At 41.5% G+C, this 27317-nt stretch overlaps 3 protein-coding genes and 1 long non-coding RNA gene across 11 annotated transcripts in view; 2 read left to right on the forward strand and 2 right to left on the reverse strand.

Annotated features, from left to right (window-relative positions):
* The window catches only part of LOC127419881 (gastrula zinc finger protein XlCGF7.1-like), a 380158-nt gene that overhangs the window by 296275 nt on the left and 56566 nt on the right, over positions 1–27317 (forward strand). The window lies entirely within an intron of this gene.
* LOC127419866 (zinc finger protein 260-like) overlaps positions 1–27317 on the forward strand; it is a 100866-nt gene that overhangs the window by 43185 nt on the left and 30364 nt on the right. The gene's annotated exons all lie outside the window — the stretch shown is intronic.
* LOC127419889 (uncharacterized) overlaps positions 1–27317 on the reverse strand; it is a 172910-nt gene that overhangs the window by 41012 nt on the left and 104581 nt on the right. The window lies entirely within an intron of this gene.
* The window catches only part of LOC127419869 (gastrula zinc finger protein XlCGF57.1-like), a 40848-nt gene continuing 13777 nt past the window's right edge, over positions 247–27317 (reverse strand). The window contains exons 2-3 of one of the 3 annotated variants that reach the window (XM_051661658.1): positions 26491–26680; positions 247–10763 (exon numbers count right to left, since the gene is read on the reverse strand). In XM_051661658.1, coding sequence (XP_051517618.1) covers positions 9775–10763; positions 26491–26680 — 1179 coding nt within the window. In that variant the 3' untranslated portion in view covers positions 247–9774. Of the gene's footprint in view, positions 10764–23288; positions 25677–26457; positions 26681–27317 lie in introns of those variants that run through there. The other 2 variants (XM_051661657.1, XM_051661656.1) reach the window with 2 other exon arrangements.

Below are 27317 nucleotides of genomic sequence, written 5' to 3' on the forward strand. Positions count from 1 at the left end.
TCCATCAAAAAAGTGACTTAAATCCACTGAAGACTATGGATGTAAAACATGCAGACAGAAGTCATAAAAAGATAAACATCCAACAAATGGGATAGGATGCTCAACTAATCATCCAACAACAAACTAGTAAGTTTTTGTTATTAACATTTTTATTGATTCTTATGTGAAATATGGAATAAACAGAACATATACACACAGAATCAACTTAACTCCCATTATATCCCCCTCCCCAACCCCACCCTGACCCTCAACAAATAGCCATGTGGTCAAAGCATAAATTACACCATGCACACATATAAGCAAACAAACAAAAGAAAATATTTGAGAACATAAAACAATATAAAAATCAACAAACAGAGAAAAGAAAGAATTCCACAAAGAATAGAATTTACAATTACCACCACCATTCTGTTTCTCTCCACATGGTCCTCTCTGAGAGCCCTCCAGAAAGGCCATATACCTGTCCCATTTCTTTCCATATGTGTCTATTTTGCCTAGCTGTTTATATGACATCTTTTCAAATGCCGCCACCCTTCCCAATTCGGTGAACCATTCTTGAAATGAGGGAGAACCAACTGACTTCCATCCGCTAAGAATTATCTGTCTGCCAATCATTAAACTAGTTTGGACCCAGCTTTTAGTATATTTGTCACCTATGTCTCCATCTTCCAAATGACATCACCATCAGGTAGGTGTGTCTTTTAGGCCAAGCCTAAACAATCTAGAAGGAGTCCAGTAGAAACGATGCAAAATCTTAAACTGAATGTGTACCCTTGCATCACTAGACATAGTTTTAATATGTTTTTTAAATACTTTCCAACTCTCCATCTTCCAATACCAAGTTAAAATCTGTTTCCCATAACCTCTTAAGAGATGTTAAGGCCCCGTCACCAAGACTGAATCAACAAGGAATAATACACTGATGCTTCATGCCCCTTTCCAAAGGCTGTGAGCACCATACAGAGGTGTCTGCTGCTTTAGGAGGCTGTGTACTACCACCAAAAATAGAACAAAGTAGATGGTGCAACTGTAAATACCTGAAAAATTGAGACCTAGAAATCTGAAATTGCTGGGTTATATTTTCAAATGATCTCGAAGCTCCGTTTTCATAAAGGTGTAGCAACTTGTGTTTTGTTAAAACTCAATTTGGGGTTCAGCCTGTCAGATTCTTACGTTCTTAGTAGCCAGGGTTGAGGTGTTCCAGAAGAAGAGAGGGAGATGGAAGTTGGACTTCAACGGCTTTAATTAGAGCTCATCAGATTGCATACAGTTCTTCTTGGTGATACACAGAGATGTTTATCTGTGTCTTCGATGTCGTTGACTTCGTCTGTTGTCCGTTGTTTTCATCTAATGTTTAAGTAAGAATAGGTGCTTTATATACACAGGTTTTTGCATCCCTTTGCAACTCTGTTCTTAGCAAATGTATAAACAAGGTAAGACACAAAGCACCCTGCTGCAGGGATGTGCAGGTTGTATTTTGGAAGCTTCCGAAATAGGAGCAGAACCCTATCTGACACTTTTGACCTAATTTGCCTAACCTCTTGTCATTAACAGATATACATAGAGCATTACATTTTGTGTTTCTTCATTTCCCACCTCTTAATCATGAGTTAAGCCCAAATGATTAATTAAGCAAGCATACATTCATAACATAATAATCATTCAGTAAAGGGGGTGGATGGCCAGTCCACACTCTTTCCTTCTACATGTCTAAGCAGACAGGTCATAACCTTCATTCTTTGTATAAGCACTTATCAATAATATATTTTGAGATTACAAAGTAAACAAAAGATCACGCTTAACAGTATCCATATTTGATGAGTTAGTTGCAATTTGACATAGGCCAAAACATCTCTTGAGCATATTAATGAAGAGTAATACAATGCATTTAAAAATAACTGTAAAACAAATAATACAGATTAGTAAAAATATAACTGTTTTTCCAATTTCCCAAAGTTGTGGACTCAGCTTGTTTTCTAACCATTTGAGATTGAACCCTTTAGGTTTGACATTGGAATTCAGAGCTTGTATTTAATTTCTCAGTGCTGTCATATGGGTTAATACATCTGTCAGGTTTTGTTGAACATCTGGAATATACATACAACATTGATCACCCATCAATGCACAAAAGCCACCTTCTTTAGCTAAAAGGTAGTCTAAAGCTGCCCTATTTTGAAGAGCTACTAGTCTGATGTTCTGCATTTCTTGTGTCATAAGCAAAAAACCATTAATTGTTAAATTAGCAAACTGTTCTAATTCCATACTAATATTGTCAATCGTATGAGCATTGTATATGGTACCATACCATGGAGCTAGGCTGCGGATACGCTCCATCACATTTAGAAGATTTATCCGGTACTTTGTGCTTATCACATAAGGTTGAACATTCTTGATAATGATTTTTGCTAGAATTAGTTTTTTTCAGGATTCTTAAAAACTGAAAACAGTCGATGTGATAGGCAGCATGTAGTACTACACTTGCACAATAAGTGCAATTGTTTCCTACAGGTACAGGTTTTATTCTAAATTGATTAGCCGATGAATGTGGAACATCAGCACACACACAGCAGTTAGAAACCCCATTAACGTTTGATGAATGATTTAACAATTTCCACCAGTAATTGCTTTGATGAGCATACTTCGTAGCATTATGTGGATGTAAGCTATTGGCAAGGCTATACAATCTAGAGGGGGTCCAATAGAATCTATGTAAAATCTTAAATTGCAGAAGGCGCACCCTTGCATCTCTAGATGTAGACTTGAATCCTAGCCCACACTCCCTCCTCCAATACCAAGATTAGATCTTTCTCCCGTAATCTCATGAGCAAAGTTAAAGCTCCATCTCCCAGACTCTGAATTAGCAGGGAGTAATACATTGATGCCACATGGCCTTTTCCAAATGCAGTAATCACCACTTCCAGAGTATCTGCTGCTTTAGGAGGGTGTCTACTACCCCCAAAAATAGTACAGAGCAGCTGTAAATACTTAAAGAACTGAGATCTGGGAATCCTAAAATGCTGAACCATATTTTAAAAAGATCTCAACACTCCACTCTCACATTAATCAGTTTTTGTTGTTAGAGGGAATTTTTGTGAGTTCTTTCACTGGTGCAATCTTCAGGTGTATCCAGGATTTAGGATGTCACCTATAAGGAGAAAGAAGATACATACAAGTTACTAGGAAATTATTATATATTAAGTCATATGCTATCTCAAGGTTTAGATGAATTTGAGATGTTATACTAAGATTTTAAAAGTTCTGAGAAGAGCAAGGGAGACTAAGCTGTAGATATGGTGTAAGCTATCCCATAGCCCACCCGCTATCTTCATCATGAGGGTGACCCCCATGCCACTAAAAGTTATAGTTCTTCACATGACAGTCTACAGCGATTCACCCTGTTCACTCTCAGCCCTTGTAGCAATTTTACAATGACTAATGTGTCTCCATCTAGGTTTACCCATTATTTTAACTGCAGATGAATTGACTAAAAGGACCGTAAATGGACCTTCCCATTGAGATTTTAAACCTGCATGTTGTTATTTCTTAACATACACTAACTGTCCTGGCACAATGCTGTGTTCCCCCTCTGGAGGAGGTCCCCACACATTTAAAACTTGATGCTGGGCTGTTGCCACTGCTTTTGTAAGTGACAAGCAGTATGAAAGCAGTGTGTCTGACATTGTGTACATCTGCAGTAGATAAATTAGGGGTTCCTGGTAAAGCCATTGGCCTTCCGGTGATTATTTCAAAAGGACTTAATCCAGTTTCTTTGTTAGCAGAGGCTCGCATACTACATAAGACAAAAGGCAAAGCATCCATCCAGGGGGTGCCGGAGGAATTATATTTTGCCAGGCGAGTTTTCATAGTAGAACTGCCACGTTCAACCATGCCTGAGGATTGCAGATGTCCTGGACAGTGAAAATACCATTGCATGCCTAATAACTTGCATGCCTCTTGACAGACCTTCCCTGTGAAGTGTGTGCCTTGATCTGAGTTAATACTGTGTGGTATTCTCCATCGTGGAATTACACTACCGGTCAAAAGTTTTGAAACACTTGGCTGAAATGTTTCACATGATCTTAAAAATCTTTTGATCTGAAGGCATATGCTTAAATGTTTGAAATTAGTTTTGTAGACAAAAATATAGTTGTGCCACCATATTAATTTATTTCATTATAAAACTAAAATGTAATAATAAAAAAAATGATGACTTGAACCAAATAATAAAGAAAAGCAGCCAATAAGTGCCCAACATAGATGGGAACTCCTTCGATACTGTTTAAAAAGCATCCCAGGGTGATACCTCAAGAAGTTGGTTGAGAAAATGTCAAGAGTACATGTCTGCAAATTCTAGGCAAAGGGTGACTACTTTGAAGATGCTAAAATATAACACAGTTTTGATTTATTTTTGATTTTGTTTGGATCATAATTCCCATAGTTCCATTTATTCCACAGTTTTGATGACTCTCCATATGTTGCCATCTGATAGTTAACAACCATTTTCAGGCCACTCCCATTTCTCTTCTCTGGAGCATTGATCTTGCATCTTAGATACACTATATTGCCAAAAGTATTCGCTCACCTGCCTTTAGACGCATATGAATTTAAGTGACATCCCATTCTTAATCCATAGGGTTTAATATGACGTCGGCCCACCCTTTGCAGCTATAACAGCTTCAACTCTTCTGGGAAGGCTTTCCACAAGGTTTAGGAGTGTGTTTATGGGAATTTTTGACCATTCTTCTAGAAGCGCATTTGTGAGGTCAGACACTGATGTTGGACGAGAAGGCCTGGCTCACAGTCTTCGCTCAAATTCATCCCAGAGGTGCTCTATCGGGTTGAGGTCAGGACTCTGTGCAGGCCAGTCAAGTTCTTCCACACCAAACTCGCTCATCCATGTCTTTATGGACCTTGATTTGTGCACTGGTGCGCAGTCATGTTGGAACAGGAAGGGGCCATCCCCAAACTGTTCCCACAAAGCTGGGAGCATGGAATTGTCCAAAATCTCTTGGTATGCTAAAGCATTCAGAGTTCCTTTCACTGGAACTAAGGGGCCAAGCCCAGCTCCTGAAAAACAACCCCACACCATAATCCCCCCTCCACAGTTGGCACAATGCAGTCAGACAATTACCGTTCTCCTGGCAACCGCCAAACCCAGACTCGTCCATCAGATTGCCAGATGGAGAAGCGTGATTCATCACTCCAGAGAACACGTCTCCACTGCTCTATTGTCCAGTGGCAGCGTGCTTTACACCACTGCATCCGACGCTTTGCATTACACTTGGTGATGTATGGCTTGGATGCAGCTGCTCGGCCATGGAAACCCATTCCATGAAGCTTTCTACGCACTGTTCTTGAGCTAATCTGAAGGCCACATGAACTTTGGAGGTCTGCAGCGATTGACTCTGCAGAAAGTTGGCAACGTCTGCGCACTATGCGCCTCAGCATCCGCTGACCACGCTCTGTCATTTTACGTGGCCTACCACTTCGTGGCTGAGTTGCTGTCATTCCCAATTGCTTCCACTTTGTTATAATACCACTGACAGTTGACTGTGGAATATTTAGTAGCGAGCAAATTTCACGACTGGACTTGTTGCATAGGTGGCATCCTATCACAGTACCACGCTGGAATTCACTGAGCTCCTGAGAGCGGCCCATTCTTTCACAAATGTTTGTAGAAGCAGTCTGCATGCCTAGGTGCTTCATTTTATACACCTGTGGCCATGGAAGTGATTGGAACACCTGAATTCAATTATTTGGATGGGTGAGCGAATACTTTTGGCAATATAGTGTATCTCAGCAAGCTGAGAGGGATGAGTTATTACTTGTAACTGGCACTGAGAAGAAATGTATGGTTGTGTAGTTGCAGATTTTGATGCTGCATCTGCCAAAGCATTTCCCTTAGCCTCTGTAGTATCAGTCTTAGCATCGGCCTTTATTTTTAGAACAGCGACCTGCTGAGGAAGCTGCAAAGCTTTAAGAAGTTCTTCAACCTCATAGCCATACTTTATTGGAATTTTAGCTGCTGTTAGGAAACCTTTGTGTTGCCATGCCGCTCGGAAGTCATGTACCACACAGAAGCCATATCTAGAATCTATATAAATGTTAACAGTTTTTCCTTCAGCCATTTTGCATGCTTCAGTCAAGGCTATTAATTTTGCTTGTTGGGCCGAGGTTCCTGGAGGTAAGGAACCTTCAAAGTCTGTGGTTACAGCCCATCCTGCTTTTCGTTCTCCATCCATCACCACAGATGACCCGTCAGCGTTATTTCTGCATTGGTTATGGGAAGCGTATCTAAGCATTCATCTATTATCATAGCTTGCACTATTTCTACACAATCATGATTATCAGGCAAAGGATCTGAGGGTGCAAGCAATGTTGCTGGATTTGATAGAGTAGCTTTTTCAACAGTAATATTTGACAGTTCTAAAGCAGTTGACCATTTAGTCCATTGCGGAAAAGTTACCCTTGCCATGTGTTCCAATGTAATTACAGCGTGTACTGAATGTGGGCAACGAATAATTAGTTGTTGAACTAGCACTACAGGTGTGACACTTTGAAGCACTAGGTAGACTGCTTGTACTGATCATAAACAAGGCCCCCAAATCTAAGCTGCTGCATCTAGCTGTTGCAAGTAATAGCCTACAGGTTTAAATTGATCTCCCCATTCCTGAATTAAGACTGCAGTCATGTAGCCATGTTCATTCATATGTAGGATGAAAGGCTTTCTGCTGTCAGGAGTGCCTAAAGCTGGTGCTGAACACAGAGCTTGTTTTAGATCTTGAAATGCTGATTGGCTCTCAAGGTCCCATGTGACATCATCTTGTGCTCTGGGATTACCCTTAAGCATTCTGGTTAAAGGTTGTGTCCTCTTTGCATACCCTTCTATTCATTTACGGCAGTAGTTGCATAGGCCTAGAAAGGATCTAAAATTTTGGACTGTTTTTGGTTGCGGATGAGCTTTAATAGCCTCAGTGCGACCCGGAGTGATTTTACGCTCGCCTTGAGTTAAGCATTGTCCCAAATACACAACCTCCAATTGAAAAAGCTGTGCCTTTTTCAAACTTGCTCTATGTACTTTAATATATAGAAAATCAAACAAACGTTTCACATCAGCTTCATGTAGTTCTGAATGTTCCGAACAGTTCAGAATATCATCCATATACTGAATAATAGCAGATGTTGATTTGAATTGATCCAAATTTCTTTTTAACGCCTGGTGATATATAGTAGGGGAATTGTGAAGCCCTTGTGGTAATCAAGTAAAAGTGAACTGTTGACTTTGAACTGTAAAAGCAAACCAAGTTTGAACTTCCACAGAAATCGGAACTGACCAAAACCCATTGGCCATATCTATTACTGAAAACCATTTGTGTTTTGGATCAACAGCGCTAAAAATAGTTGAAAGATCTGCCACAAACAAGTTCAGACACAAAGCACCATGCTGCAGGAATGTGCAGGTTGTATTTTGTAAGATTCCAAATTAGGAGCAGAACCTATCTGATCCTTTTGACCCTGACCATACAGAAAGCAGTGCCTAACCTCCCGTCAGTAACAGATATACATAGAGCATTACATTCTGTGTTTTCTTCAAGCCATATACTAGAGTAAACATTTAGGTAAGTATCTGAATTGAACATGCGAGAAATTTCTGTCCATACTGAACATAAATCTGAAATAATAGAATGCATTTTTGCATCTCTAGGCAATATAATAGAAAGACTTTGCAATGGTAAAATTGGGGCAGAGACCGCTTCTTCATTGTTGTACCAGGGAGGGGCTCTCTCAGATGGAAGAGACCAATAGGCCAGGTGTCTTTATATATTATTATATTATTAATTATATAGACCAATCTCCAACTGTAACCATAACATCCTTAATCCTTTCAGAACAGAAAGAAAATGCGCTTCAAACTCGTGCATAACAGTCCCAACTGGTGTCCATCGCTCTGAAATCCAACAGTCCATGCACGCTCACAAGAATTTCCACGACACTATTGCTACCAGATTACTCAAGTCTGGTGATTTTTACATATGTATATATATATATAATTTTTTTGTTTTGTTGTTTTTTCCCTTTTTTCTTTACATAAACCGTGCCATTCAATTGTACATAAATATTTTCAATAAAATAAAAAAATAAAAAATAGGCCCCAGTAAACAATAACATCGCACCTACAACATGAGCAAATGAGCTCTACAGCAAGTTAACAAAGGGAGAAAAAAAAACTGAAAGGAAACAAAAGAGTCAGGCAGGAGGCCAGTGGGCAGACAACAGAGCAAAAAACCCTCTCTGGCTGCATCAGTAAAATGCACGATGTGTAGTCTGTACTGGTGATCGAGTGCAGGCAAAGTTACCCACTCACTTCATTGATTTAATAAAGGCCATAGCTTGTCGTGGGCATGTTAAAGTCTTACGCCCATCCTTGCCATCAATTCTCAGCTTAGCCGGATAGAGCAGTGCGAAGCTTAACTTCTATTGGTGCAGCAATTTTTTTTACACACTTTTTTTTTTTTTACACAAAGTCCAGAAAAACCATGTTGTTGTGGTCCTCCCAGCACAATTTGCATTTATTCCTTGCCACTCGTAAAACAAAGTCTCTGTCAGCCGACCGCAAGAATCTTGCCTGGATAGATCGGGGTCTGTCACCCGCAGCAGAAAGCTGACAGTAAACTCTGTGGGCGTGCTCTATCTCGAGCTGTCGATCAAATTCGGAATAAGTCCATCCAAAAACTTCACCATATCCTGACCTTCCTTTCCATCGGGGATTCCAACGATACAAACATTATTACGCTTACTCCGATTTTCCATATCCTCTAGTTTTTCCCACACGCATTCCACATCAGCCTTGGAAGCAGGCGGGGTAGCTCTCTTTCGGCCGACCCGTTTTTCAACATCATCCATTCTGTGATCAGGGTGGAAAGTTTTGCCTCCATAGATGTGAATGCTCAACGTATTTCTGTGAGGCTCTTCATGTCATTAGAGATTTTCATCAGCGTTGCATAAATGTTCAAGATATCCCTACCTACGTCATGAAGCTCGCTGCTGTCACTATCGACTGGACCTCTGCCATCTTGATTCTGTGAGGCGTCTGACGTTGTGCGAGCGTAAGTGTTTTTTAATGTCCCCACAGGCCTGTGATTGCTCATTTTTCAAGCAACCAACCCTCGCATGGTGCCACGTGACTCCCACAAACTAGTAAGTTCAATATTTTTAGCTGTGTTAATTTTAAAGTGCTGAATTAAAAGATGCAACTTTGTAATGTTTAAGTGTGCTGACAGCACACGGTGCATTGCGTGTAGTTACTATCAGTGAGTAAACTTTGAAAAGTTGCATCTTAAATCTTCCTCATTATTTAATGCATTGCTTCTGTACAAATTCACCGCATTCAACAATAAATGTAAATTTTATTCATGATCAGACAGTCCACATGTTGTGCATCCAAAATAATCTTACAGTTATGCACTTTTGAAGCACTCTGGTTACATTGAAGCACATTACTGAGCTTGGGATGCGCATAAGAGGTGTTGTGCCCTAGATAGGAGGTATATAATAACAGACGCTCCAATTTTTTGTGTATTTATCAGTTTTCATATTGTATGGCTGCCCTTAGCATCCATATCCCCCAGAAATACGTCCACTAAGACGTTCAATTGTGGTATGATATGCATTTATTGCATCAGTGCTGATGCATAATAAGTAAATTATCAAATAATCATAAAAACGGTTATCCGCAACTTTTTCTAACCGTCAAAAACTCACTCTGCAGCATCCCTACTCTCCAGTGTGAATCCTTACGTGACAATTAAGGTTTCCTTTACTTTTAAAACCTTTTCCACACTGTTGGCATGTATAAGGCTTCTCTCCAGTGTGGACTCTTGTGTGTGACTTAAGGTTTCCTTTACTTTTGAAACCTTTTCCACACTGATGGCACATGTAAGGAATCTCTCCAGTGTGAATCCTTATGTGATAATTAAGGTTTCCTTTATCTATGAAACCTTTTCCACACTGATGGCATGTGTAAGGCTTCTCTCCAGTGTGAACTTTTGTGTGCGACTTAAGGTTTCCTTTATTTTTGAAACCTTTTCCACACTGATGACACGTGTAAGGCGTCTCTCCAGTATGAATCCTTATGTGATAATTAAGGTTTCCTTTATCTATGAAACCCTTTCCACACTGATGGCATGTGTAAGGCTTCTCTCCAGTGTGAACTTTTGTGTGTGACTTAAGGTTTCCTTTACTTTTGAAACCTTTTCCACACTGATGGCATATGTAAGGCTTCTCTCCAGTGTGAACTCTTGTATGTGACTTAAGGTTTCCTTTACTTTTGAAACCTTTTCCACACTGATGGCACGTGTAAGGTGTCTCTCCAGTGTGAATCCTTCCGTGATAATTAAGGTTTCCTTTATGTATGAAACGTTTCCCACACTGATGGCATGTGTAAGGCCTCTCTCCGGTGTGAATCCTTATGTGTTTATTAAGGTTTCCTTTATCTAGGAAACCTTTTCCACACTGATAGCATGTGTAAGGCTTCTCTCCAGTGTGAATTCTCATGTGTACATTAAGATCTCCTTTAGATGTGAAATTCTTTTCACACTGAGAGCAGGTAAGAGATTTCTTGTCTGCTTTTCTTTGAGGATTTTCTGTAGATAAATTATTTTCAGTCTTTGAGCAACTCAAAGATTTTTCTCCAGTTATGAAATCATGATGTTTCTCCTCCACTTCATTCAGTTCTTGACTTTCCACTTTCACTTCCATCAGCTCTACAATAAACAGTAAAATGGACAAAAATCAATTCAAGAGGGTCAATTGTATTTATTTGTGTATTTTTGCTGTGCAAGGTCTATGTTTATACCACCAAGTCCAGTGTTTAAGTGGGACAGTATGCTGAACCAACATTGGTGTCCTGCTCCTGCAAAATTGATTTGATTTCATCTGTGTGGATTTGTAATAATTTTTAGCTACATGTTAGTGAATAAATGTGGCTGTGAATTCCCCGCATTATGAACATGGAACGTGCAGGAATTATTAAAGGATTTTACTTTGCGTGAAACAAAGCATCAACAATGTAGTCCAATTTCCGAACAAATGATTCCTATGAATCAATTTTTTCTAGTGACTCAATGGCACAGACATGGCATGTTATTCATGCAAAATTAGTGTAGGACACTAAATCGCAACCAAGAGGAATTCTAGGTGGATACTTGAATATTTGGAGTTTACTCCCAAAATTAGATCATATTCATGTATTGTTAACTGAATCAAACTTTGATTATATTTGTATAAATTAGAGCTGTCGGGATTAACGCGTTAATCGCATGTGATTAATTAAAAAAAGTAACGCATTAATTCTTCTTAATCACTATTAATGCATTTACCGTTAATACAGTATAAACCAACATAAAAACTTGTTGGAAGGGCGGAACCTTTGTAATGTGTTGATGTGTTTGCCCGGTGTCATTACACCGACACACACCACAATAGTGCTTCACTGTCAGTGATAAAATGATGGAGAATGGACCTCTTAGCACTACTATTTGATATACAAAACAAGCTCAGATGGGACTTGTGGTAGAAATCAAGTATTTTCAGCACATTTTAATTACCACTGAAGCATGCCAAGTCTTAACTATCCTTCCGCTTTTCCCGTGGAGTTCAAAACGCTGGACATTGGCGCTCTGACGCGAATCATGAATGCAGCTTCAGGATTGCTGTAGAAAGCGGATAGTCACAGTCTACTGGCTGCTTAATATTCTGGAGGATGAAAGTTTAAGAGATTTAATGCCCATTGCAATGAACACTAAACCTATGGGGACCAAAGCCATATTTATACAGCAAAGGTGGCACAGAAGCTGCATCTGAAGTGGCAATTAGGTGTGTTTTCACAGCAGTTGCACATGCATAAATAATGTTATGAGATGAATATTTTAAATATAAAATTATCAATATAGAAATATGAAATGAATGAAAATATTTACATTTATTCAGTTGGCAGATGCTTTTATCCAAAGTGACTTACAAAAGAGGGATGTATATTCAACCTATGGGGACTATTTCTTTCAATAAGTCACTTATTGTTTAATGTTACTTGAATTGGTGACATTATATTGTGGAAGGCTTTGTTTGGAAAATGTTATATTATATAACGTTATATTGTTACATATTGTTTTGTTTTATTTCCTAAGATGGAAATTAAATTTGACATGAAAATAAATATATATATATATAGTGTCAAATTTCAGCATTTTCAAAATTTGCGATTAATCACGATTACAAATTTGTATTGACTGACAGCCCTAGTTTAAATGAAATATGGCTTCAGTGCAATACTTTCATGAGCATGATATTCCTGGTTATATTTGTTTTACTAAAGATAGATCATCGAGCAGGGGTTATGGGGTATTGATTTACATAAGTAATGCATTTAATTGTATGGAGCCTTAAACAATACATGCTCTCCTCATATGAATTTGCATATTACTGTTTTATATAATCCCACGTCGTACACTGCATCTTTTTATGATAAAATTAAGATTTTAATGGAAATGTTTGATAATCACACTGAAACTATATTGTATGAAGATTATAACATCAACTGGTTGGATAAAAGTGGAAAACAAAGGATTATGACTACATTTAAGTACCACCAGCTTATTAAAAGTCCAACAAGAATTACTAAAAGTAGTACAACTTTAATAGACCTAATTTTACCTATAGAAAAGATCAAATCACAAAAACAAGTAATTTATTGACGGGTTAATCAGATCACAATTTAGTGCGTATGGTCAGAAAATCCCACATCAAAATCACGGATTTGATAGGATCAGGTTTGGGTTACCGAAATCCAAATTAAACACAATTTGAAATAGAGATGAATAATGCTGACTGGGGTAATGTCTTGCGAATAAATGATGGGAATTCTAGTTGCAATTCTTTAACTAAAATAGTGACTAAATTGGTTGATAAACACTATACACTTTTAAAATGCTCCAGAAAAAGGAAATCAAGTTTTCAGCTAATGACCCTGCATCAGTGTGGAGTGGCGTGAAACAACTCGCAAATTACAGGACTCCTACCTCCAACCCTGTGATGGACCAACAACTGGCTGATGACCTCAATGTGTTCTACTGCAGATTTGAAAGGCCCAATCTCACACCCACTCTGACCTTCACTTCACACAAACACCAACACCTCCTGCAACCCCCCTCCTCCCCCCTCCTGCTACTCAACCTGCACTTAAGATCTGAAGATGATGTGAGCCACGTCTTTCGGAAACAAAAGACGAGGAAAGCTTCAGGCCCAGATGGCGTCTCACCAGCGTGTCTTCGATCCTGTGCTAACCAGCTGGCCCCCATCTTCACACAGATCTTCAATAGATCACTGGAGCAGTGTGAAGTCCCATGCTGCTTCAAACACTCAATCATTATTCCTGTCTCAAAGAAACCAAAAATCACAGGACTTAATGACTACAGGCCTGTTGCCCTGACGTCTGTGGTCATGAAATCATTTGAGAGACTGCTGTTGGCCCACCTGAAGAACATCACTGGACCCTTTCTAGATCCCCTTCAATTTGCTTATCAAGCAAACAGGTCTGTGGATGATGCAGTCCACATGGGATTGCATCATATCCTGCAACATCTGGACAGACCAGGGACATATGCAAGGATCCTTTTTGTGGACTTCAGTTCGGCTTTCAACACCATCATCCCAGCTATACTCCAGAATAAATTACACCAACTCTCTGTTCCCATGTCTATCTGTCAGTGGATTACCAGCTTTCTGACGGACAGGCAGCAGCTTGTGAGACAGGGGAAACTCACTTCTAGCACCTGTACAATCAGCACTGGTGCCCCCCAGGGATGTGTGCTCGCCCCACTACTCTTTTCCCTCTACACCAATGACTGCATTGCCAAGGACCCCTCTGTCAAGCTCCTGAAGTTTGCAGACGACACCACTGTCATCGGCCTCATCCGAGATGACGATGAGTCTGCATACAGAAGGGAGGTTGAACAGCTGGCTGTCTGGTGCAGTCAAAACAACCTTGAGCTGAACACGCTCAAAATGGTGGAGATCATTGGTGACTTTAGGAGAAACACCCCAACACTGACCCCCCTCACCATTCTAAACAGCACTGTGGCAGCAGTAGAGTCATTCAGGTTCCTGGGCACTACCATCTCACAGGACCTGAAGTGGGAGACCCACATTGACTCCATTGTGAAAAAGGCCCAGCAGAGGTTGTACTTCCTTCACCAGCTGAGGAAATTCAACCTGCCACAGGCGCTGATGATACAGTTTTACTCAGCGGTCATTGAGTCTGTCCTCTGCACTTCAATATCTGTCTGGTTTGGTTCAGCTACGAAATCAGACATCAGAAGACTAAAAGGACAGTTCGGACTGCTGAGAGGATTATTGGTTGCCCCCTGCCCCCCCTTCAAGAACTATACACTTCCAGAGTGAGGAGAAATGCTGGAAAAAATCACTCTGGACCCAACTCATCCTGCCCACTACTTTTTGAACTTTTGCCTTCTGGCCAACGCTTCAGAGATCTGAGCACCAGAACCGTCAGGCACAGGAACAGTTTTTTCCCTCAGGCTATCCATCTCATGAACAGTTAAACTGCCCCATTGAGCAATAACTATGTGCAATACACAGTTCAGTCTTTCTTATATTTATCCAACACACCCAACCTCTTCTGCCATTTCATTCCTCTAAATAAATAAAAAAAACAAAAAAACATTTGCACTGTACATAACAGATTTGTATTTGCACTGTACAAAACAGATTGTATTAGATTTGCACTACCCATGTGTATGTACGTATGTGCATAATTAGTTTTATTTTTTATTATTATCTATGTCTTGCTGCTGTTTTTATATTGTTTTTGTATTGTTGTACACTGGAAGCTCCTGTCACCAGACAAATTCCTTGTATGTGTAAGCATACTTGGCAATAAATCTGATTCTGATTGATGTAAAGTACTTTGGTCAAGAGGTATTGTTTTTAAATGTGCTTTAGAAATAAATGTGATTTATTGATTGACTGATTTCAAATATTTCAATTATTCCAATAGCTAAATCCAATACTAAATGCCACTGATAAAGGGCATATATTTGCGCCACATTGCCTTGCATTATGATCATTGTACATTAAAATGTATGACAGGCATTGACAGAATCAATATAGGCATATTTGTTGAAAACATAGAACGGAGGACCAATAAGAGAAACCCTAATAGCCTGGTGAACGAAAATTACCAAGTTACCAAAAATAAACTCAACAAAAAAAAAAGAAATGTCCTCTCAATTTCAACTGCTTTTATTTTCAGCAAACTTAACATGTGTAAATATTTGTATGAACATAAAAAGATTCAACAACTAAGACATAAACTGAACAAGTTTCACAGACATGTGACTAACAGAAATGGGGTGGGGGGCAGGGGTAGGTCAAAATAAAAAGTAACAGTCAGTATCTGGTGTGGCCACCAGCTGTATTAAGTACTGCAGTGCATCTCCTCCTCATGGACTGCACCAGATTTGCCAGTTCTTGCTGTGAGATGTTACCCCACTCTTCCACCAAGGCACTTGCAAGTTCCTGGACATTTCTGGGGGGAATGGCTCTAGCCCTCACCCTCCGATCCAACAGGTCCCAGACGTGCTCAATGGGATTGAGATCCGGGCTCTTTGCTGGCCATGGCAGAACACTGACATTCCTGTCTTGCAGGAAATCACGCACAGAACAAGCAGTACGGCTGGGTGGCATTGTCATGCTGGAGGGTCATGTCAGAATGCACCTGCAGGAAGGGTACCACATGAGGGAGGAGGACGTCTTCCCTGTAACGCACAGCGTTGAGATTGCCTGCAATGACAACAAACTCAGTCCGATGATGCTGTGACACACCGCCCCAGACCATGACGGACCCTCCACCTCCAAATCGATCCCACTCCAGAGAACGGGCCCCGGTGTAATGCTCATTCCTTTGATGATAAACGTGAGTCCAACCACCACCTCTGGTGAGACAAAACCATGACTTGTCAGTGAAGAGCACTTTTTGCCAGTCCTGCAAAGGTGGGTTTGTGCCCATAGGTGACATTGTTGCCAGTGATGTCTGGTCAGAACCTGCCTTACAACAGGCCTACAAGCCCTCAGTCCAGCCTCTCTCAGCCTATTGCGGACAGTCTGAGCACTGATGGAGGGATTGTGTGTTCCTTGTGTAACTCGAACAGTTGTTGTTGCCATCCTGTACCTGTCCCGCAGGTGTGATATTCGGATGTACCGATCCCGTGCAGGTGTTTTTACACGTGGTCTGCCACTGCAAGGACAATCAGCTGTCCTTCCTGTCTCCCTGTAGTGCTGTCTTAGGCGTCTCACAGTACAGACATTGCAATTTATGGCCACATCTGCAGTCCTCATGCCTCCATGCAGCATGCCTAAGGCATGTTCACACAGATGAGCAGGGACCCTGGGCATCTTTCTTTTGGTGTTTTTCAGATTCAGTAGAAAGGTCTCTTTAGTGTCCTAATTTTTTATAACTGTGCCCTTAATTGTCCGGTGAACGATGGGACTTGGCTAACCTGAGGCAATTCATTCGTAAACCTGAAAAAGACAGCTCAGCTGGAACAGATGTTGCAGGCACGCACAGGTTTAAGAGGATTCGAGTGTGAAAACATCCATACTGATACTGAAGCCAACATTTCGGAAACCTGCTTCCAGCTCCACCAATGAAGTGATTCACAGATACTTCACTAGTACAAGAGGACATTTTTCTGTGCACACCGTGAGTCAAAGGTGAAAGCATGCAAGCGCTGAAACAGCAGTGGCGCTATCTAAGGGAAGGTTGAATGACACTTATTTGGGTGAAAAGTGCTTATCGAGAATGCACAGGACAGGATATTAAGCCCTGTTGAGATATTTTAAAAAATATTTATTTATTTTTTATTATTAACCGTTTTATTGATTCCATATAACATATATAATAATAATAATAAATAACAAAATATTTAGAATCACATTATATTATTTACAACCCTTTCTTCCGAACATTAACCCCCCCACCCAACACAAACAGATACCTCAGAGGTCAAACGTAATTGACATAGACACACCAAAAGACAATAAAACAATAGAAAATATTTAGAAATACATAATGGAAAATATATGTTCAAAAACAAAAAGGCTACAACACACACATTTAAAACAGCATGTCTCCCTCCACTGCCCCTCCCTGAGAGCCCACCAAAAAGGCCCCACCTCCTGATGAACATATCCATGTTGCCTAGCCTTCTATATGACAACTCTTCCAAAGCCGCTACCCTGCCCATCTCCTCATACCACTCACGAAACGAGGGGGCTCCAGCTGACTTCCATCCTCTAAGTATAACTTGTCTGCCTATCATAACACCAGCCAGGATCCAATTCTTCATGTACTTATCCCCTACATCAATGATCGCCCCATCACCTAAAATACAGAGTCTGGGGCAAAATTTGAGTACCTAATACATCGCCCATAAAACTCTGGAACCTCAACCAAAATTCTTGAATTTTAACACATCCCCAAAAGACATGGGTTGTGTCTCCATCTTCTGATTGATATCGCCAGCAGGTGGGTGTGTCTTTAAGACCAAGCCTATGCAATCTAGAGGGGATCCAATAGACTCTATGTAAAATCTTAAATTGCATAAGGTGAACCCTTGCATCTCTAGATGCTGATCTGACATTTTTTTAGAATCCTAGCCCACACTCCCTCCTCCAATGCCAAGTTTAGATCTTTCTCCCATAATCTCTTAAGAGAAGTTGAAGTGCCGTCCCCCAGACTCTGAATTAGCAGAGAATAATACACCGATGCCTCATGACCTTTTCCAAAAGCAGTAATCACCACTCCCAGAATATTTGCTGCTTTAGGGGGTGTAAACCACTCCCAAAAACAGTACAGAGCAGGTGGCGCAGCTGTAAATACTTATAACTGAGATCTAGGAATCCCAAAACGTTGAACCAAATTTTGAAAGGATCTCAACACTCCATTCTCATATAGGTCACTGAGTGTAGTAATCACCCTCCCAATCCACTCTGACCAGCAAAAGGGGACTTGTTGATGCATAATTTGGGGTTCAGCCATATGATCGAGGCAACATTTAAAAAAGTGTCTGAATTAAACATTCTGGACACTTTTGTCCATACCGAGTTCAAGTGGGAGATAATGGGATGTAACTTAGCTTCTCCGATTAATTTGATAGAGAGGCTCTGCAATGGCGAAATAGGGTCAAGAACTTCCTGTTCTATACAGAACCAGGGAGGGGCTCTCTCAGGTGGAAGCGACCAATGAGCCAAATGTCTGAGACCGAAAGCATAATAATAAAACAAAATCTTGTGTAGGCCTAGCCCACCTTTGTCAATCGGCCTATGTAACTTATTGTAATTTAATTTGGGATACTTACCATTCCAAATGAAGGACTTCGCTATGCTATCAAATTGCTTGAAATAAGAGAGGGGGACATCTACAGTGAGAGACTGCAGCAAGTAATTGAATTTTGGAATACAATTCATTTTAATAACATTAACTTTCCCAATCAAAGCTAAATGTAATGAAGCCCACCTGTTCCATCGCTCGAAAACCGTTTTATTAAGGGGACAAAATTAACTCTAACTAAATCACGCAGTTTTGCTGGGAATAAAATGCCCAAATACTTAATGCCTTGTTTGGGCCACTGGAAAGCACCCGGCTGGAAAGCCGTTACTTAGCAGTACGCTGTCAGAGCCAAAGCTTTGGATTTAGACCAATTGACTCTATATCCTGAAAACTAAAAAGGAATTCATAATTCTGTGGAGGTAAGGCATAGATCTAGTGGGGTCAGAGATGAATAATAAAATATCTTCTGCATAAAGCAAAAGTTTAGGCGTCATACCTCCCGCCACCACCCCTGGAAAATCCTCCTCCTTTCTTATTGCGGCTGCTAATGGTTCCAGGGCAAGACACAACAATAATGGGGAAAGAGGGCAACCCTGCCGAGTGCCCCTATCCAGAGTAAAACGATCTGAAATTAGTCCATTTGTTTGTACCGCCGCTACCGGGTGTCTATAAAGTAACTTAATCCATCCAATAAAAGTATTCCCAAACCCATACATTTCCAAAATCTTAAAAAGATAATCCCATTCAACCATATCAAATGCCTTTTCAGCGTCAAGTGAGATGGCAGCGACCACAGTCTGATCATTCACCACTGACCACATGATATTGATGAAATGACTAATGTTATCAGAAGAGCTACGGCCCCGAATAAACCCCATCTGATCTATATGTATAAGAGGTGTCATAACTTAATCGGTTAGCCAAAATTTTTGACAAAATCTTTACATCTAGCTGGATCAGGGAAATTGGATGGTAACTCTTACACTCACTTTGATCTTTGTCCTTTTTAAGAATCAGACTGATCCGCGCTTGCGTCATGGTTGGAAGAAGCTTTCCATTCTTTACTGATTCTGTATAAACTTCTAACAAAATTGGAGCCAGTTCTGTAGCATAAGATCTAAAAAATTCAGCAGCAAAACCATCTGGCCCTGGAGCTTTGCCTGTAGGCAAGGCCTTAATTACCTTGTCAAGCTCCTCCAAGGTTATCTCAGAATTAAGATAATTTTTTTGCTCCGTCCTCAGTTTAGGGAGTTTCAATGGTTCCACAAAGTCTCTAATATCCTCATCAGTAGACGAAGACATGGAACTATAGAGATCAAGATAGAATTCTTTAAAAGCATTAGTAAAATCAATGGCTGAGGTAAATATTTCACCATCAGCAGATTTCACTGAGGGAATGGTAGAGAAAGACTCTCTCTGCTTTATATATCTAGCCAAAAGCTTCCTGCTTTGTCCCCCGATTCAAAATATGACTTGTCCTGAATAACCAAAACTCCACTTTCTGCGACAAAATAGCATTATATCTGTATTTCAATCGAGTCAATTCTCTGAGGCCATTAGACGACATTCGGCGCTTCAGCTCTGCCTCGGCACTTTTAATATTCCCTTCCAACTCCACGAGTTCTCATGCTTTGGGTTTTCTGGTGAATGAGGCATACTGTATGATCCGACCCCTAAGAACCACCTTAAGTGCCTCCCAGGCCACGCCCACAGAGGATATTGAGGGCCAGTTGGTCTCCATATAAACATTGATTTCAGTCTTTAACATTTGTTGGAAATCAGGATTTTGCAAAAGGGATACATTAAAGCGCCAGCTGTATGATTTCTTTTTCTCTGTATGTGGCAACATCTCTAAACTCACCAGGGCATGATCTGAGACTAAAATGTTTCCAATTGAGCAATCAACAACAGATGAAATGAGGGACTTAGATAAAAAAAAAAAAAATTTTTAAAAATTAAAAAAAATAATATTCTAGAATAAATCTTATGAATTGATGAAAAAATTTATAGTCCCTCCCAGAGGGGTTCAAAAGTCGCCAGATATCAGCAAGACCAAGATTTTTACACATCCTGTGAAGTGTCACTGTTGCTCTAGGGTGCTTACACACTTTTGCTTCACTATGATCAAGAACTGAGTCCATCAAAAGATTAAAGTTTGCTCCCAATATTATATCATGAGGGGTGCCAGCAGCTTGCAGCATCCCTTCGAGATCCATAAAAAAGCCCTAATCATCAGTGTTAGGTGCGTAAATATTAGCCAAAATCAATTTTGCCCCTGAATTTCTCCTAAAACAATAATGATTCTCCCTAATTTTCTTTAATCTGTTTAAGACATTTGAATTGTAGATGTTTATTTATCAGTATAGTGACCCCCCTGCTCTTACTTGAGCCAACATTAAAGAAAACATGTCCACCCCATAGCTTCCCAAATTTTTCAGCTTCCTGCAGGGAAAGATGTGTTTCTTGAAGAAACACTATATCATATTTCTTATACTTAAGAAAAGAAATAACCTTTCTTCTTTTTATGGGGTGCCCCAACCCATTCACATTCCACATGGAGAAAGACAATCCACTCATATTAACATCTGACATTGATATAATAAAAAAAATAAACTGTGTGTCAAAAACAAAATTACACAGACCACGTTCCCCATAAGTGCAACAATCAAACCCCAACCTTCCCCACGAACAAAACAAACAGAAAAAAGAAAAACGTGCACATTAACCCTGCACATGACAGCGCCAACTAGCGTCAATCCCTCCAAACTCAAAAAGTCCATGTATGCATACGAGAGTCCCCGCGACAACTTTGCCATCGGATTGCTCAAGTCCGGTGCTTCTGCACAAATTTTGTGAGGCAAAATTACATAACAGAAATACTTTGTAAAACAAACCCCAGCCAAAAGGCAGAATACACAAAAAGAACGTGTAGACTCATTCACAGAACTGTCTCGAAGGTGTGTTCTTCCACAAAACAAACTCCAGCTGATATAAAGCCGTTCAGTTTCCTCGGACAGACAAACAATTGTTCAGTGAGCCAGCTGTTATGAGTGCAGCAGATGAAGTAATCATTCCAATGTCCTGCAAAAATACGCCACAAAACAAACTCCAGCCAACAGGAGGCATAAGCACAAAGAACGAACAGATTCATCCACAACTGTGCCGAAGCAGTGTTATTCCAAAAAACAAACTCCAGCCACTAGGCAGAACCAGCACAAAAAAAACAAGCGTCCCGGTTTCTCGAATGGTCAAGTGTGTATTAATCACTCGGAGGCTGCATAAACAAAATACACCATGATTTACTCAGTCCATCAAATTTATAAAAGACATCCTTTGTGTAGGCATGTAGATATTTTGCAGTCATTCTTAGTATCTATTCTCAATCTGGCCGTGAACTTCAGTGTAAATGCGATCTTCCGTCCATGCAAAAGTTTCTTGAAGGAGTGTTATCCCACAAAACAAACTCCAGCCGCTAGGTGGAGCCAACACAAACAGAAACAAAAATGGCACCCAGCTTCCTCGGACAGCCACGGTAAATATAGCGAGTTAATCCACTCTGGAGCTACATGAAAAACCCCAAATGGCTTACTCATCCATTGTTTCTATTAAGGACATTGCTTGCTTTGGACACGTAAATACCCTGCAACCATCCTTCGTTTCTATTCTCAGCTTGGCCGGAAACATCATTGCAAAAGCGATCTTCCGTTGATGTAAGAGTTTCTTAAATTCCTTGAACCGATCGCGTTTCTCTCATCGCATTCGCAAAGTCCGGGAACAAGAAAATATTGTAATTCTTCCAAGAAAGCTTTCCTTTGCTCCTCGCCTGGCGCAACACGAGATCTTTATCGGATGATCTCAGAAATTTGGCCAGAACAGGTGCCTGTCACCCTCAGCAGATCTGCGAGCCGGGACTCTGTGAGCTTGCTCGATTTCCAGCTTATGGCCTGTTATGTCGAGCAGACCCAGGAATTTCACCATATCTCTACCCTCTTCTTGCTCAGGAATTCCAACAATTCGTATATTGTTCTTTCGATTCCTATTTTTGAGATTTTCCTAAACGTATTCCAAGTCTGTTTTGGATGCGGGCGGATTAGCGGATAATTCCCTTTCTGATGACTCCAGATAATCGATCCATCTCTCAACTTCTGCCACTCTTGTGACCAACTCAGAGAATTTTGTTTCCATCGCCGTAATCGATCGACGTATTACATCGAGATCCTCCAAGTCAGCAACAACCTTCATCAGCATCACCGAGATGTTGGACTGTTGACGCTGGATTTCTTCTCCCGACATGCCTTCCAAATCAAGTCCCCATGACCCATCGGGACTATTTTGAATTATTTTTGTGTATAAACATGCACTAGACAGATGTATTTGACCATTGTCATATATTTGGTGCTGCTTTTAAAAGACGCGGTTTCAAGTTACAACTCTGAAGAGGAGATGCCATTCTGTTTCATCAGCTGCTCTGGGTCTTGCTGTTTGGAGTACAAACACGTCCTGGATGCCTTCTTGCACCTACGGGTGCTATTTTTCATTGTTGATGTAAACATGCATTAGATGGACATCTTTGACCGTTTTGATGCATTTCCAGTGATATGCGCCCCAGTGCAGGATGATACTGTAAGTGTGTGTCTTGTTTCATCATTCTTTGGACTATGTACATATGGTTTTTTCGGCTCATATTAGCGTGGATTGCTTATGAACCACTCATGAAACAACAGGCTTTGCAAAGGAATTGTTATTGATGGGGCAGTTAAAAAAAAAATTGGACCCAATTGCAAAACGTGAGTAAACAGTTTACTTCATGAATATTTCAAATGTCATGACTGTTTGATAGTTAATGGTTGTAACATGTGAAAGGAAGTCACAAGAGCTGGATCTAAGTGTGGTGAAACAGTTCTTTAATAAAATAAAGTACAAAGTAATGGTGAAAACACAAGAACAAAGTAAACAACCATGATGGGAGAGCACAGGAACAAAGGAAACATCCACGATGGGAACAGGTATACACAGGAGGTCAAAACACATAACAACAGACAAGGAATAAGCAAACAACAGGGCATTAAATACACAGACTAATGAGTTAATGAAACACAGGTGAGGACAATCAAGGACAGCTGGCAGTGATGAGGGCAGGGAATTATGGGAAATGTAGTCTGGGAGGAACAGATGATAGGGGAGAAACACAAGGCAAACAACAGTGAACCATGACAGAACCCCCCCAGTGTGCGGCTCCTGAAGCCCAAGGAAGGCTGGTCAGGGAGGCAAGGCCAAGATGGAGCCGGAGACCAAAGATACCACAGCAGAACAGGTGGAAGGCCAGGAGACCAGAGCAGATCGGGTGGATGGCCGAGAGACCGAGGAGACCAGTGCAGATCAGGTGGATAGCCATGAGACCAGGGAGACCAGAGCAGTTCGGGTGGACGGCCGAGAGACCAAGGGGACCAGAGCAGATCAGGTGGACGGCCAGGAGCCCAGAGCAGATCGGGTGGACGGCCGAGAGACCAAGGAGACCAGAGCAGATCAGGCGGATGGTCAGGAGACCAGAACAGATCAGGTGAACGGTCAGGAAACCCAGAAGACCAGAGCAGATCAGGTGGACGGCCAGAAGACCCAGGAGACCATAGTATATCAGGCGGACGGCCAGGAGACCACCTCAGGGTAGGGACTGGATCAGGAGGCCTGGATGGCAACCACAGGGTCGAGATAGGGTCAGGATGCCTGGGAGGCGGCCATAGACTAGAGACCAGAGCCGTAGAAGATTCTGAGGGTGGAGCCTCAGAAGGCGGAGCTGTAGTAGGCTCGGGGGGCAAAGCCGTGGCAGGCGGAGCCATGGGAGGATCGATGGGCGAAGCCATAGCAGGCTCGAGGGGTGAAGACGTGGAGGGCAGAGCCATGGGAGGCTCGAGTTGCAAAGCTGTAGAAGGCGGAGCAGTGGCAGGCTCGAAGGGAGAAGCCGTGGAAGGCGGAGCCATGGGAAGCACGAGTGGCGGAGCCATGGCAGGCTCGAGGGGCGAAGCTGTAGAAGGCGGAGTCGTGACAGGCTCAAAGAGCGAAGCCATAGAAGGCAGAGCCGTGGCAGGCTCGAGGCTAAGAGTGCAGGATGACTGGGAAATGACCTCAGTGGTCGTGAACATGAGCAGAGTCTCGGGAGCGACCTCTGTGGTCGTGGGCATGGACAGAGTCTCACGAACGACTTCTGTGGTCGAGGGTGGAGACAGAGACTCGGGAATGACCTCTGTGGTCGTGGGTATGGACTGAGACTCGGGAACGACCTCTATGGTCTTGTACATGGGCAGAGACTTGGAAACGGAAGCCTTTCTCCTCCTCCGGGAGGCCGAAGTTGGCAACGCAGGCTCTGAGACGGATGAGGCTGGCAACGCTGGCTGTGGGAGGGACAAGGCTGGCAACACAGGCTCTGGGACAGACGAGGCTGGCAACGCAGGCTCTGGGACAGACAAGGGCGTCGACTTGTTGGCCGTGGCAGGCGTGTGCATCGGCTTGTTGGCCGTGACAGGCGTGGGCGTCGGCTCGTTGGCTGTGGCAGGCGTGGGCATCAGCTCGTTGGCCGTGGCAGGCGTGGGCGTCAGCTCGTTGGCCGTGGCAGGCAGGAGTACTGACAAGCTTGGAGGAAGGGTCTTCGTGACCCTATGCACCGACATCAGAGGTGGATAATTCAACTTGGAGACAAGGACTGAGAAGGGCTTCAAGCAGGGTGTCACAGAAGGCAAGGTTATGACATGGTGTGGAACCAACTCAGACTTGACTGGGACATGGTGTGGAGCAGACTCAGACTTGACTGGGACAGGCTGAGGCGTTGCTGTGACATGGCATGGAGCAGGCTGAGGCGTTGCTGTGACATGGCATGGAGCAGGCTGAGGCGTTGCTGTGACATGGCATGGAGCAGGCTGAGGCGTTGCTGTGACATGGCGTGGAGCAGGCTGAGGCGTTGCTGTGACATGGCGTGGAGCAGACTCAGGCGTGGAAGGCTCGGAAGCCGGGATCGGGACAGAGAGAGGAGGATCCTCAGAAGCGAGAGTTTCCTGGGTTAACCTCACGTACTCTCTCCAAGTATGGTCTCCCATCTCCGGCAAATCCCTCCACCGGTGAGCTAATAGTCCAATCCAGTAGATCGACTTAAGATAAGAGTCCACAAATCCTGAGAAGCTGGCAATGGCATTGAAACAAAGGGAGTATTCCCCTATGGGCAAATCATCCTGGCTCAACTGGACAAACATCGCCGCTAGATCTGTTTGTTTGGTCAGTTGTTCTGTAACGTGTGAAAGGAAGTCATGAGAGCTTAATCTAGGTGCGGCAAAACTGTTCTTTAATAAAATAAACAAAGTACAAAGTAATGGTGAAAACACAGAAACAAAGTAAACAACCATGATGGGAGAGCACAGGAACAAAAGGAAACATCCACAATGGGAACAGGTATACACAGGAGGTCAAAACAACTGACAAGGAACGAGCAAACAACAGGGCATTAAATACACCAAGACTAATGAGTTAATGAAACACAGGTGAGGACAATCAAGGACAGCTGGCAGTGATGAGGGCAGGACATTATGGGAAATGTAGTCCGGGAGGAACAGATGATAGGGGAGAAACACAAGGAAAACAACAGTAAATCATGACAATGGTGCTGTTGGGATTACAGTGAGTGAACTGTTTAATATATTCAGATGCAATGTGTTGGATGTGTGTTATGTGTAAATCCTGAAATTTAGTTTGACTATGTTGTGGAGATTGTTCAGTCTCTTCTGATTGAGTTTCAATTACGGCTGGGCTGCACGATGTTAGCCAGTCATAACAGTGGGCATTTACATTTAAGTTTTAATGAGGCGCTTAGGCCAAAACCGAGCGTTTCAGACAGAGGGCCAAAGACAGGGTGGAAAATTATCATACTGTGTGTTACTAAATTATAAATATTTTGGTGCAGAAAATATACTAACATTCCCAGTGGAACTCAGGGAAGATAATAAAAGAATATATATATATATATATATACATATGAGTATGTCATGACCCCTTTCAAGGTAGAAACACACCTGAAGGAAAAAAATCATCATCATCTTCCTCACTCTGTTGTTTCTCTGCTTTGATTTCATCATCATCATCATCACTCTGTTGTTCCTCTACTTTGATTTCTCCTCTCATCTTTATCAGGTTCCTGCAGTCCAGCAGCTTCACTGAACACATCTTCACTGGTATCTGCAGCATCTGCTGTTCTCCAGCGTGGATCACATCCATCCGCTCTCTCATGATGAACATCTGAACACAAAAACATCATGATTTTAATGGACTGACATTCATCAAACTCAATAAGATTATTATATGATTATACACAAGAACAGCTCTGTAAAAAAAATTACTTTGTTACAGAGATGGTATAAACATGAATGTGTGCTTTGTGTAAAGTTTTATTTTCCTGCCAGCAGCAATTTTATAACAGCGGAGAGCAGAGCACAAACTTTGAGAAACTAGTTGCAACACATGTGATTTAAAAGTTTCCACACAGACTAATATGTGATAAAGATCCTAATTAACACAGAAACATTGTGATGATATAACCAGACTGGACCATATTGGTCATAGCGATGTATCAAATGATGATGCATCAATGTAATTTTCAGTGTCCCATATTCGCCGTGGCAAAGTTGCTGTATGTTTGGGCAATGTGGCGAGTACATTCTTACAAAATGAAATGTATTTTCATAACAGCAACATCGCCAGTACGTTTATGTTTATATTTCAAGTACCACCTTAACTGCAGATAACCAGGGTTGATGTTAGATTCATTAACAAAGGTGGATTTTAGTTGGGTGTAACATTGTTATAAACAAAACATTATCTTCTTTAAAAAAAATAAAAATAAACGTGAACAATTACTTGACTAAATTAATATGTT

Source organism: Myxocyprinus asiaticus, chromosome 29 (assembly GCF_019703515.2).
Source record: "Myxocyprinus asiaticus isolate MX2 ecotype Aquarium Trade chromosome 29, UBuf_Myxa_2, whole genome shotgun sequence".
Taxonomy (NCBI): Eukaryota; Metazoa; Chordata; class Actinopteri; order Cypriniformes; family Catostomidae; genus Myxocyprinus; species Myxocyprinus asiaticus.